A 12,735-nucleotide genomic window follows, 5' to 3' on the forward strand; every position below is an offset into this window, starting at 1 on the left:
TTCGTTTTCTGTTTGATAGACCTTACATACGACTGTCACATCTAATTTGCCTGCGACGGCTAACTATGGCAAGATTACCAATCGAGCCTTCAAATACAAGATTTTCACAATCCTTCTCCTAAAGAGACTTTAGGAACTTTTCAGGGTCAAAGTGGGATTTAAGCTATAGGTACTTTGCCATTATACCATTGGGGTCCATCAATAATAATTTGAGCTGGTAACGGTGTATATTTCTGTGAAATATGCGCTTGTGTGATTGGGTGCCCTGTGCCTATGATGGAGGAGATCGAGGCTAATCCCAATTTCAAATTTACATCGGCGAGATAGCGAAACCAAGGGAGCTTGTTTGCTCTTCTTTGTACAAAGACATCCACCGGTCCTGATTTATAGCAACATAAAGCCCTGATGTTATCCTCTTATACAAGAACAAAGGGGATTTGAGTTTGGTATCATATACTACCCCATCAGCCCCTAACTCTAGTCAGAGAAATCGATGGTGTTGCAGTTGTTAGTAGTAAAAGTTTATTTGGCGTTAGCCGCCATTAAACATCACATATGAATATCAATTTAAAACAATAAACCTTATTTTAAAAAATGGTATGTTGTACTTTTTTAGTAGTTCCATTACAAAAGTACTTACATCAGATATAAAATTCAAAACATTCCAGTTCATAAATAGAGACATCGCTTTTCGAAATATCCCGACTATCAAACTTTACAAAATAATGTAAGTATATTCTCCTCGTATCCCGTCCTACAGGAACTTTACAGGAATATTCTTTATGGCCGCCCAGCCAAGACAGTCTAGCTGTCAATGGTAGATTGTTTAATCGGACCACCAACATTATTTTTCTATGCTCTGGGGATTTCAGGGAGCTTACAGCACCTCTGCAGTTGAGTGAGAACATCTTCATAATACCGATCTCTCTTTGCTCCAACTTCTTAAGATCAGAGTACCCCCACAGCTCTGCATAGTGCTGACGAATTGGTACTTGCCCTCAGCATCTCCACGCTTTGGCAAATTGCCTTCCCTCCATACTGTTTCAGAAAGCGTTCTGCAACCTTCTCCCCTGTCCCCATGTCTAGTATGGACTTATCGATTTCCTACCACCCACCCCCCAACAACTACTTTTGTCTAAACGTACTCCAAGATAGTCATAAAAAAAGAGTCCATCTTCTCAACTTCAGCACTTCCCAAGGGGATCGATTTCAGGGGGAGGATTTCCCCATTACATTTAGACCATACCATTCATTTGCTTTACGAAAGATTCATTTCCAGCCCTATACTAAAAGGTAATGCTTGGAATGATGTCAGCCCCTTTTGGATACCCATCCTTAAAGTATCATTAGCATATAGGAGGATCCCATGTTTATCCCCTCCCAAGAGTGAAGCGTCCATGTCTAACTTTTTCCAATTCTGCAGCAATTTTATTTATATAGGGACTAAACCGGGTAGGGATTATAACACAATCCTGCCTTATGCCTCTTGCCACTGGAAAGGGCCTTTCAAGCCCCCACCCTTACCCAGGCGCACCTGGGCATAGGTGTCGGTATACAGGCTTCGAATAGCAGCTAGAAGATTTATCGGGCCACCCAATTGAAGTAAATGCTCCCATAGTTGCTCTCTTGGGATTGAACTGAGCGCATATCATCAGTCTATAAAGACCAGATAGAGCCTTTGATTCCTACGCTTTGTGTACTTATCACAAAGCAATGTTAGCCTGAAGACCTGACCCAATTGGCCAATACCTCCTCTAAAGCCCACCTGCAAGTCGGGTAGGACTTCATTGTGGCTCATCCACTCCTCCAATCTCTTCAATAATATTTTACCATAGATCTTAGAGGAATTGTCGATTAGTGAGCTGGCCTTGTAATTTTGCAGGTTGCCGGGGCCCCCTTTTTTATGCATTGATATGATATGGCATTTATAACGCGCCTATACACAAGTGTCAAGGCACGACGAGGCAAGGGAGAAGAACATAGGGAGGACGGGCAACGATCCTACTAGGCCAGGTGTCATTCAGATCGCGCAAGTGCGTGGGAAGGGGGGGCAGGGAAAGTGCAGTACATGGCAAGATGATGACAATAAGTAAGTAACTGCTGACATCAGGTGTCAGGGCTGGGAGGGGGACTGTAGGGATACAGAGACAGTCCCCAAGTGCGGGGTTGCCAGGTAGGCAGTTCAGAAGTGAAATGCTGGCGGTGGGAGGACCTGGTCCCGAGATCGGAGGGTGTGCAGATAGCCGGTGCAGTTTCTAGTTGCACTGGGAGGTCAGCAGAGGAGGGGTGGAGAAAAAGCACAAGCAAAGAGAAAGGTTTTGAGTAGCTTCCGGAACCGGAGATGGTTCTCCTCGGTAGACCTATTGGGACTGTCGTGGCTACTCACAATGTGCGGAGTAGCCGTTTACTGGTATTAATACTCCTAAGATCTGTACAAAAAAAATACCTGCTGGGACCGAGTCTCGGGCCAGAGCTTTGAAAGTAATCACCAAAAACTTGTAGAGATAAAGCATCTCCACCGCACTTCACAGAAAGTGATGTCTGCAGGGAAAAATAAACAGAACTTTACTATGGAGAACAGAGGTATCTTGCACTGATTGATAGTCAGGGGGACTGATCAGTGCCCCGAAAACTGATGAGCCTAGAAAGGTGAGTGAAACAAAAAGGCTTTACTTTCCTCCAAAACTCAGGAAAGGTTTAAGACAATAGCAAAAAGTGGAGTGGCCCATTGATGTCTATGGAGAGAAAGCATACAAATCTTTCCTAGCAATCACATACTTGATCAGAGTAAAAAAAACATACAATAAAAAAACGTCACATACAGTAGGTCAATACTAGTTCCACTCACTCGGTTATTAACTTATTAAACCATTGTAATGACTTGAATTTAATACACTGCAAAAACAAAAATTATCTATATTGTAGTCTTCCTCCAAATTATCACAAAACAAATAATCCGACTTCAAAATGTTTCAAACTATAGAATTCTAAACTACAACTACTGGAGCAAGAGCAATGCTGTCACTATAATTTCATGATTTTTAGCATGGGACAATCAGGTTGGGGGGGCAATGTTTTACCCCGACAGGGGAACCTAGTCTAGTCCTGGCCCACTTGAAGGCCATTGCAGAGAGCAAGGCTTGGGTCAGAAGACAGGGTAGCACAGACTGAGGCATCATCAAACAGCAGCAACCCTGCTCTGGTGCTCTTCCACTTTCTTCCTGCAGTGAGCAGCAGGAGGCCGTCAGGTTTTGAAATTGCAAAGTGCAAGCTGGCATATGCCAGATTTGATAGTTCAACTCAAAGAAATGCCATCCACTAAGGCATTGAAAGGGGGGCCCCGGGGGGAACGCGAAGCGTTTCCCCCCGGGGAGTTTTTGGCACTGCACACGGCCAGCGAGTGGCCGTGGGGGGCAGAGCGCCTCCCGGGGGTATTTAAGGGCTCAGGGAAGGTTCGGGAGCCAGGCAACGGTTAGGACTTGGTGATTGTATCAGTCCTGTCGCCCGCTCCCGAGCCTTCCCTGAAGTAGCTGGGCCTTCGGTGCTGCAGGGTAGAGTAGGTGAGAGGGTTAGTTAGTAATTGGGGGCAGTTGATATAGTAGGAGTTATTTAATTGTGGCGGCGATTTTCGCCTAGTCGGGAGTAGCGTAAATAAGTTACCCCCCCCCTCCTTGCCTGAGCTGCCGTCGGCGTTGCCGTGCACGGTGGGGCGGTGGGATTGTTTGGACGGGTTTTGCCTTCCCAGCCTTCGGTCTTCTGGGGACCCGGGTCGCTGCGTGGGAGCGGGGATTTCCTCGCCGGGCCCATCTCTTGTTTCTTCCTCCGCCGCTCGGGAGTCGGGGAGCGCAGGCCTGGGTGGGCTGCATATTTCAGCGGTTCCGTACGGGATCTGGGGACACTTCCTTTTCCCTCTTCCCACGGCACCGGTTCCTCGCTGCCCGGGTCCTCTTGGTTTTCGGCGGGGGGTGGTTAGCAGAACCCAGGTGGCCCTGTCTTTTTGAGTGTCCCGGTGCTGTGGCAGCCTTCTGTCAGAGGGGGCAGGGCAGGCACCTTAAAGGGGCCGCGCTATTTTGCTGGTGCTGCTGGTAGTGTGGTGCATCTCGTGTGCCACCAGGGGGCAGGGCGGCAGTGCTAAGTGAACCTTTCATCTGTTCTACAGGGTTTCAAAAAAAAAAAAAAAAAAAAAAGAAAAAAAAAGAAAAAGGGAAATAGTGGTGATTGTCATCAGCAGTAGTGGGGGCTCCTGGGTGGTGTGCATTTATCGTGGGAAGAAGTTGAGTTAGGAGAGGGGGGTTTTCTGAGGAGGGGGGGCAAATAAAAAAAATATATAATAATAATAATAATTTTTCATAAAAAAGAAAAGGATAATTGTTAATTTGGGGTTATTTAACCCCTTTGGGTTATTAGTGTTATAGCGCAATTTCTTCTGGTTTTCCCTCTGCTAGGAGTATTTTGTTCCACGGGTAGGTACCGGCTCGGGGGCGTATTTAGCTAGTGAGCGTCAAAGGGCAAAGTTTAGTGCGCTATCAGATTAGTGGTGCACGATGGTGGGCCAAGGAGTTAGCAAGAAGGGGCTGGTTGATGCTAGGGCTCTGAGGGAGGCCCTGGAAGTCATCAGCAGGGCATCGAAGGCCCAGCTGGAGGGGGCGGTGGGGGAGGTCACGGGCGAGGGGGATATAAAGGGGGGGGGTAGACCGCAGCGTAGAGCTGCATCTGATGGGGCTCTCGCGGCAGTGGTGGCTTGCACCCCTACGGCAGGGAGAGGGGAGGTTTGGGAATCCAGGGGCAGGAAAATGAGGAGGGAGATAGACAGGAGGGCGGGCGGGGGAGAAATGTCGTCGGGTGGGCAGCCAGGGAGGGAGGAAGGGAATGATAGCCCCAGGGAAGCTGGGAATGCTCAAAAGGGAGGGGCTTGAGGGAACAACACTAGGGGCAGGGAGGAAGAGGGGGTAAATACCTGCAGAAGAGTGCAGGTGGGAGAAGGAGGGAGAGGTCCCATCAATTGAGGAGGGTAGAGTGGGGCGCGGAACGCCCCCCCCCCGGGTAGGAGGAGTGAGGGCGGAGGGCGCTGCGCAGCCCCCGCTGGTCAGGTGGAGGTTGAGGGTTTCAGTACGGCCCCTCCTCGGTCAACGCAAGGAGAGCCTAGAGGGCGCAGCACAGCCCCTAGCAATGAGGATTCCAGGGTGGAGGTAGGAACGCCTCGCCCGAGAGAAAAGGACCAGGCAGGGGTTTCCACAACCCCGCCGAGAAGACGTCAAAGGAGTGACGGGGAGGACGCCCCGGGCTCGCAAGAAGATCATCAACTCAACTCGGGCATGAGCTCGCATCCGCAATGGTATTTAAGGGGTGATGAAGTTGGATGAGAGGAATATGTGGGGCCATGGGAATTGGAAGATTACAGTGCGGAAAGGGAAAGGGGGGAGGAGAGAAGAAGTTCGAGGTGGGATATGGAAAGGGAAGTGCAGGGTGGACGGGGTGAAAGGGGTCAAGGGAACTATTGGCTGGGTGAGTGTGCTGACATGTTTTGTCCCCGCAGTAGGAGCCCTCTAAGAAAGGAGAGGAGGAGCATCGGTGTGGACGTCAGACCACAGGAGGCAGGTGTGGAAAGAGGTGAGCGGGAAAGGGAATGGTCATCTGCATGGCAGAGAGGGGTTACAAATCTGGTCTTCAAGGTGTAAGGAAAGAAGTTGGTGTGCAGGCCATTGGAGCCGAGGGGGTTGAGAAGAGCATTTGCTCAGTGGAGGTCCAAACGGACAAAGTGGTGGAGCCATTGGGGCTCGAAGTGCAAGCTGGTAAAGATAAGGAGGTGGAAGTGAAAGGAAAGGAGAAAAAATTGCCATACATGGGGATAACAAAACCATTGGGGGCGCACTTGATGGCAGCGACCAGGGAGAAGATTCAGGCGGGGGAATTTGTGGATGTCTTCAAATTGCTCCATAGGGAAGTGAGAGCGAAGGAGGGGTCTAAGGAGGAAGAGAGGGAACTGGGTTCACGCCCGAGGGTCCCGGTGACCATTGAGAATTGGAAGTCGGCGTTTATCATTTATGCCAGTGTGTATTGCGAAAAATTCCCGGAGCGTTGCGTGGCCCTGCTTAAATATATGGATGTAATAAGGAAGGCTTTCACGAGCTTTAGGGGCTTTGCCTGGGTAAGGTCTGATGAGGAATTTAGAGCGAGAATGGCAGAGGACAGTCAGGCGGTCTGGGGGGAGATAGATATGGATCTCTGGCTGCAATGGATGGCCCCAACGAGGCCTGCCACGACATTACACACAGCAAGTGGGCTGCCTGTGCCTTTCCGGCCCTTTCTTGGTCGCCCCGCCCATGAGGGGGTGGAGGTAGGAGGCAGGGGTCAGTCCTCAGCAGCGTGCTGGGGGTACAATAAGGATAGCTGCGCAAGGACCCTGTGTAGCTTCAGGCACGAGTGTAGCAAGTGTGGTGGAAAACACCCTCTCACGCAGTGTTTCCAACAGGGAGACAGTGGGAGGGGGCGAGGTTCAGGAAAAGGGGTTGGGGGGGAAAAGCTTTTACTCCAATTAAAGTGGGTGTGTTGGAAAAATGGTTGCAATTTTATCCGGATAGGGAAGGGGCTAAGATTTTGAGTGAGGGGTTTTGTCAGGGGTTCAGATTAGGTTACCAGGGTCCAAGGGTGCGTCGGTGGGCTGAAAATTTGAAGTCGGCGAGAGAGAATGTTGAGGTGGTAAGACAAAAATTGAACAAGGAAATAGCGGCAGGAAGGATAGTGGGCCCATTTGATGACGTGCCGGGTGACTTAGTGATATCCCCATTGGGGGTGGTGCCCAAGAAAGCTCCGGGGGAGTTCAGACTGATTCATCATTTGTCATGGCCGGAGGGTGTGTCAGTTAATGATTTCATTGCCCCGGAAAAATGTGGGGTTGTGTATGCAAGTGTTGACCAGGCGGTTGAGCTGATAAGGAAGGAAGGGCGAGGGGCCTTCATGGCCAAGTGCGATATCAAGGCGGCTTTTAGGTTATTGCCGGTGCACCCGGAGGATTTTTGGTTGTTGGGTTTGCAGTTTGAGGACCGCATATACATAGACAAAGCATTGCCAATGGGGTGCGCAATTTCCTGTGCTTTGTTTGAACGGTTCAGCTCTTTTCTACAGTGGGTTTTCTCATTTAGCTCGGGGTGGGAGAGTGTGCTGCACTATCTGGATGATTTTCTGTTCATTAGCGGGGCAAAAAGAGAGGAGGATTGCAGAGAAATCCTAAAGTTGTTTCAGGAATTGATGGAGGAGCTGGGTGTACCATTAGCCGAAGACAAAACAGAAGGGCCGGCAGTGGTGTTAACATTTCTAGGAATTGAACTGGATTCAGTGGCCATGACCTCACGCTTGCCGCACGACAAGGTGAGCAAATTGGTGGTACTGTTGGAGAAAGTGGTGGGGGCCAAGAAAATGATGCTGGTGGAGATGCAGAGATTGGTTAGGCATCTGAATTTTGCATGTAAGGTGGTGGCCCCAGGGCGAGCGTTTTGCAGGAACATGGCAAGGGCCATGGCGGGAGCAAAGTGCCCACATCATCGGATAAGAGTATCGGGGGCAGTGAGGGAGGATTGCAGAATTTGGCTGCGCTTCTTGGAGAGTTTCAATGGAGTGTCAATGTGGTTGCAGGGAGATCCGGTGACATGGGAAGTTCAGATAACCTCGGATGCAGCAGGGGCCGGAGGTTTTGGAGGGGAAAATGGTGTGCGGAAAAGTGGCCAGCGAGGTGGTTGAAGGAAGGAAGGAGTATAGCATTTCTTGAATTTTTTCCATTACTAGTAGCATTGGAGTTGTGGGGGAAGGAGTTGAAAAACAAGAAGGTGAACTTCAATGTCGACAACGAATGCGTGGTCCATGTGGTGAACAGACAGTCAGCTAGGGATCAGAGGGTGGCAAGACTGATGAAAGAATTTGTCCTGCGTTGCATGGAATGGAATGTGGTGTTTAAGGCAACCCATGTGCCGGCGAAGGATAATGGCATCGCTGATGCATTATCTCGTTTTCAATGGCAGAGATTCCGTGGATCAGGAGGGGCAGCAGATTCCGGAGGAGCTGTGGAAGATAGGAAGCTGAGAGCGCTTGCTCTGGTGGAGGGTTCATTGGCCTCGGCATCTAAGAAGTCATACAGGAGGGCCTGGGAGGATTTTATTAGAGGAGGAGCTTGTAGTTGGAAGGGTAGATGGGATGCGGAGGAGCGGAGGAGGGATGATGTCACGAATTTCCTCCTGAGGTGCATGGACAGGGGCTGGTCAAGGGCAACGATAGCAGGAAAGCTAGCAGGGATTGCCTTTTATGGGAAATGGTTTTGGGGTTTTCAACCAAGTGGGGGGGAGATGGCGAGTAGGATGTTGGAAGGATGGGCAAGGGAAAGTAAGAGGGACAAGGATAAGAGGAGGCCGATATCGGCGGAATTGCTGCAGAGGTTGATTGAGGTGGTGGGGAGAGTTTGCTGGTCGGTATGGGAAGCGGAACTGTTTGCGACTTGTTTTACATGGTTATTCTTTGGGGCTTTCAGGGTTTCTGAGTTGGTCGCGGGAAAAGGGGGGTAGGGGGACTGCAATGGGAAGATGTTCAAATTACAGAAGAAGGTTTAGACATTAAGATTAAAAGGTCCAAGACGGATCAGAAGGGAAGGGGCTCTTGGGTTCTGCTGGGTCGAGGGAGCGAGGTTTTATGCCCAGTTCAGGCAGGCAAGATGTGGAAAGAGCGCTGTGGGGGTAAGTCAGGCTTGGTTTTTCAGCATGCGGAGGGATCGCCAGTTTCAGCGGCCCAGGTGCTAGGGGTATTGCGGAAGGCGCTGGTGGCGGTGGGAGAAAAGGCAGAGGATTTTGGGACTCATTCTTTTAGGATGGGCGCAGCATCTGAGGGTACCAGGCTGGGTTTTTCAGAAGACAAGGTGAAAAGATTGGGGCGTTGGAGGTCTGGGAAATACAAGGGGTACGTCAGGGATTTTGATAAAGGGGAATGTTGAAGAAAGGTGGAGGAGGATTTTTTGGGCCAACTGTTGTTGTTGAAATAATTTTGACTTGTCAGTGATTTTTGTAATTTCTGTTTCAGATGCTGCGAGAAAGAAGGGGAAGTTGGCGCAAGTTTGGATTGTTGGCCATTCAATTGTGAAGTGGGCTGGGAAAGAGGCGGAGAAAAGGGTGTTTGGAAGGCAGTTGGGATGCAGTTACAAGGATGTGGTAGTGAAATGGCACGGTTTGGGGGGCCTGCGGTGGGATCAGCTGCTGCCCATATTGGCAGGGATGAGGGAACGCTATGGGGTTCCAGAGGTGGTGATGATGCATGCAGGGGAGAACGACCTGGTGAGAGATACGGGGGTGGCTCTGCTAAAGAAAATGAAGAGGGACTTATTGTGGGTGCGGGAAATGTGGCCTCAAGCGGTGGTGGTGTGGACTAAGTTGTTGCCGCGAAGAGTTTGGAGGGGAGCGAGAAGTGAGGGAGCAATAGAGCGGGCCAGGAAGGGGATAAACAGGGAAATGGTAAAATGTTGTGCCTCGGTGGTGGTGCAGGTCATGGACCATAAGGAAATAACATATGAGGGTTTCCTTATCTTTAGAGAGGATGGGGTACACTTGTCCGTGTATGGGAATAATCACTACCTGGCGGACTTGGGTTCTTGGCTGGGAGACTGGGTAAAAAGTTTGAGGTAGAAAAATTGGGGGTTGGGGCAGAAAGAACTCCTCGGGGGAGGGTTTTTCTGGTGCCGGGGGCATGGCCCCTTTTGATGTGGGGGGCGGGAAGCACAATGGGGGAATGACACGGGAAAGGAGGGGGTGGCGCTGTTTGCACAAGCAGGTCACCCCGGGGGAACAGGTATTGAGCCTGGAGGGGCATGGCCCCCGGGAGAAAACGGGACGCCTGGAAAAGGGGCAAGGAGACGGTAGGATCCAAGGGATCATTAGGGAGGAAATGGGTTATTTAATTATTTAATTGTTGGGGGGAAAATGAAAATGTTTAATTGGTTGTGAAAATATTTCTTTAGTTTGTTAGGCCATGGAGCCAGTTAAGCGTTTGATTGTAAGCTTTGGCCTGTCACATTAAAGCAACCTTTTCCACTTTTAAATGAGTCTGGGTTTTTGTGCAGTAAGCCAAAAAGAAAAAAATATGAGCTCTACCAACCACCCTCTGCTGCCCATTCCAGCCATATAACATTTTAGGAAGTGCTCATTTTTATATTCCGCCTCCCAGTCATAATAGGCGTTCTATTTAATAAGAAAGGTAACTCCCAAAATCAAGATATTACCGGAAAATCGGAAGCATCTACTGCTGCACTGCTAACCATTAAACCAAGAAAGAATGGCCTATCTTTCGCCTCTTGGGATGCCCTCGTCAGTTCTAGAAGAAGATGTGCGGTGGAACAGACTACTGTCTGGCGAAAACTCTAAATGGACCAATACAACAGCAAAACATCTATCGCCTTTGATAAAATAAATGCACAGGGAAACTAGAGGAAGGCAGGGTGCTGAACACAGGAACTTTCACTTTTACGAAAGAGACTTCAAAGTCTAATTCGCTCTTGTAAAAATCACGAGTTGATTATATACAAGTAATTAAAAATAAAAAAAAAAGTGTATTACCATATGCTGTCAATGCGCACATTTTTAAAGAGACATCCCGAAATTAACAAATTCCACTCAAGTCTAGGAAAAAAAATACCAGTCTTACATTAGTGTTGCTTTGAGTGTGACTGCTGCCACTCTGATTTCAACTTCAGATCTGCCCATATAAAACCACAGCTCTAGCAGCTTCGTTTTGCTTCCATGAGATAAGTACACGTTTCGTGTTTGGCAGGTCTGAGGCTGAATGAGACTGGCTCATGAATGCACGGACGATCAAATGCGAGATCTTTCACGCAGCTTGCTGACATCAAAAAGATCAGGGTTTTGGTGAACTATATAAACCGTTTTGCATATATTCAGATTGGAGGTATATAGAACAGGTGAGGTCCTGGAGACGCTACTCGACAGAATGAGGAGAACAAGGGCGCGCGTGGGAAAACTACAAAACAGTCCGTCTGTCAAGCAACCTGGACTCCGAGGAACGAAACATTTGACAGTAACCCCGGCAGCATGGAGTCACAGGTGGCTTAGTAATGTGGGTTCCTAGAAGAACTCAGCATGAACACACCACGTGTTAACCTTTCAGAATTGAAAGCGGAGAATCAGTAGGTCGGACGGCGTCCATACAATACTTTTTGATCTCACGCTGACATTTAGGGCTGAGCATGGATTTATAAAAAGGACGGAGACGTGGCTAAGAAAAATAGAAAGCGATGACATGTTTCTAAAGAGCGGCCGTGGTGGAACGCTGTTGCTTGGGGACAGGAGTTTCATGCAGCCTTACCCGGGTGTCCCTCGCCCACAGACTCGGAAGTAAACATGAAGGCCCCGTCCCCATCCCGGGAGCAGTCGTGCAGCCCATCCACCGGCCCGTTCATGTCTGTTTTGGGTTGCGTATCTGACTCCTGTGTGGTAAACCTGGCTACAGCGAGTTCTCCGTAACCTGCAGTGGCTCTGTGGCGCTATATACGGGAATCTGGCACTAGAGCCGGAGGGGAACACAGACGTCCAGAGAAGGGAGAGGCGAATCGCTGCACTAGCCAAGCGAGCATTGGCGGAGAAGTGGGAGCGGGGAGGGGCACAGCAAGGGACGGGCCCATCCCATTGCTCCTGAAAAGGCGGGGCGAGGGCAACCCTTCGCGGGCGGGCGAGGAGGGTATCGATGCGCCCACGTGGCCCTGCGTTTTTGGTTCCGTTCAATCCTGGTGTATACTTCAAGTTAGGGTTAAGCGGCGACCCTGACCAATTTCGTTAAAGCTGCTCCGGATTCAGTTTGAACGGCTAGTTTAGTTTTGAACCCGGTTTTCAGACGAGAGCCCCTTCAGCATGATGTTAACTAAGTAAGAGTTGTTCATGGAGGGTACGGCGTGATTGTACGCGGCGGCGGCTGAACACGTGCAGAGGCGGGCGTGGGACTAGACCCTGCGGCGTTAAGAGACATCAGCAAGGTAGAGAGACACATCCTGCAAGTTGGGAAACTCTCCGTTTTCCCAGGTCAGAAGGGAGCACCTCAGTTGGGGAACTCTCCGTTTTCCCAGGTCAGAAGGGAGCACCTCATTCAAGCTTGCTTTCTTCTTTGTATTCTGCTACTCGTAATACTATAATATTTTAAAACAAGCATTGGCAAAGCTAAAGTTTTTGGCATTTCTATAGGCTGACCTGTTCCTCCCTTCATCTATATTTTAACACTGCAACTTTTAGGTATTACCATTTATGATTAAATCATTTCAATAAAAGTAATAGTGTAATATTACTAGTTTTTACCAATTCTTCACAAAACAAAATGGAGCTCATTTTTCTCCTGGCGCACCTTTAATAGAATGGATAAAAGTTCAGCATAGGAATTGTATGTAATCAATTAATGGTGCGCCTAATTTTCATTCACTTGCTTAGCAGGTCTAATTGATCCATTTCCTTCCAACAATTGCATTTGCGGTCAGAAATGACTGTTCTAGATCCATATGGCAAGAATTTATAAAACACATAAATGTTCCAAGAATTTATAAAACACATAAATGTTCCATTTGTCATTTAACTGGTGTACCCCTCCGCCAATGCCTGAAAAAAGTGCTAAGCCCACATTTATTGTATCTGAGCCAAAAATAAGAAGACTTCAAGTGGTAGAATGTAATGGAGAAAAGTATTGGAAGACATATTACATGTTGCA

The 12,735-nt window shown here is 48.9% G+C and overlaps 1 protein-coding gene across 2 annotated transcripts in view; it reads right to left on the bottom strand.

Annotated features, from left to right (window-relative positions):
• LOC138472790 (S-adenosylmethionine synthase) overlaps positions 1 to 11,658 on the bottom strand; it is a 327,300-nt gene extending 315,642 nt beyond the window's left edge. Inside the window, exon 1 of one of the 2 annotated variants that reach the window (XM_069611138.1) lies at positions 11,353 to 11,658. In XM_069611138.1, the coding sequence (XP_069467239.1) occupies positions 11,353 to 11,446 (94 nt within the window). In that variant the 5' untranslated portion in view covers positions 11,447 to 11,658. The remainder of the gene's footprint in view (positions 1 to 11,352) is intronic. The other variant, XM_069611139.1, reaches the window with a different exon arrangement.
• Between the last annotated feature and the right edge of the window lie 1,077 nt (positions 11,659 to 12,735).

This window comes from Ambystoma mexicanum, chromosome 8 (assembly GCF_040938575.1).
Source record: "Ambystoma mexicanum isolate Mex_15411 chromosome 8, UKY_AmexF1_1, whole genome shotgun sequence".
Classification (NCBI taxonomy): Eukaryota; Metazoa; Chordata; class Amphibia; order Caudata; family Ambystomatidae; genus Ambystoma; species Ambystoma mexicanum.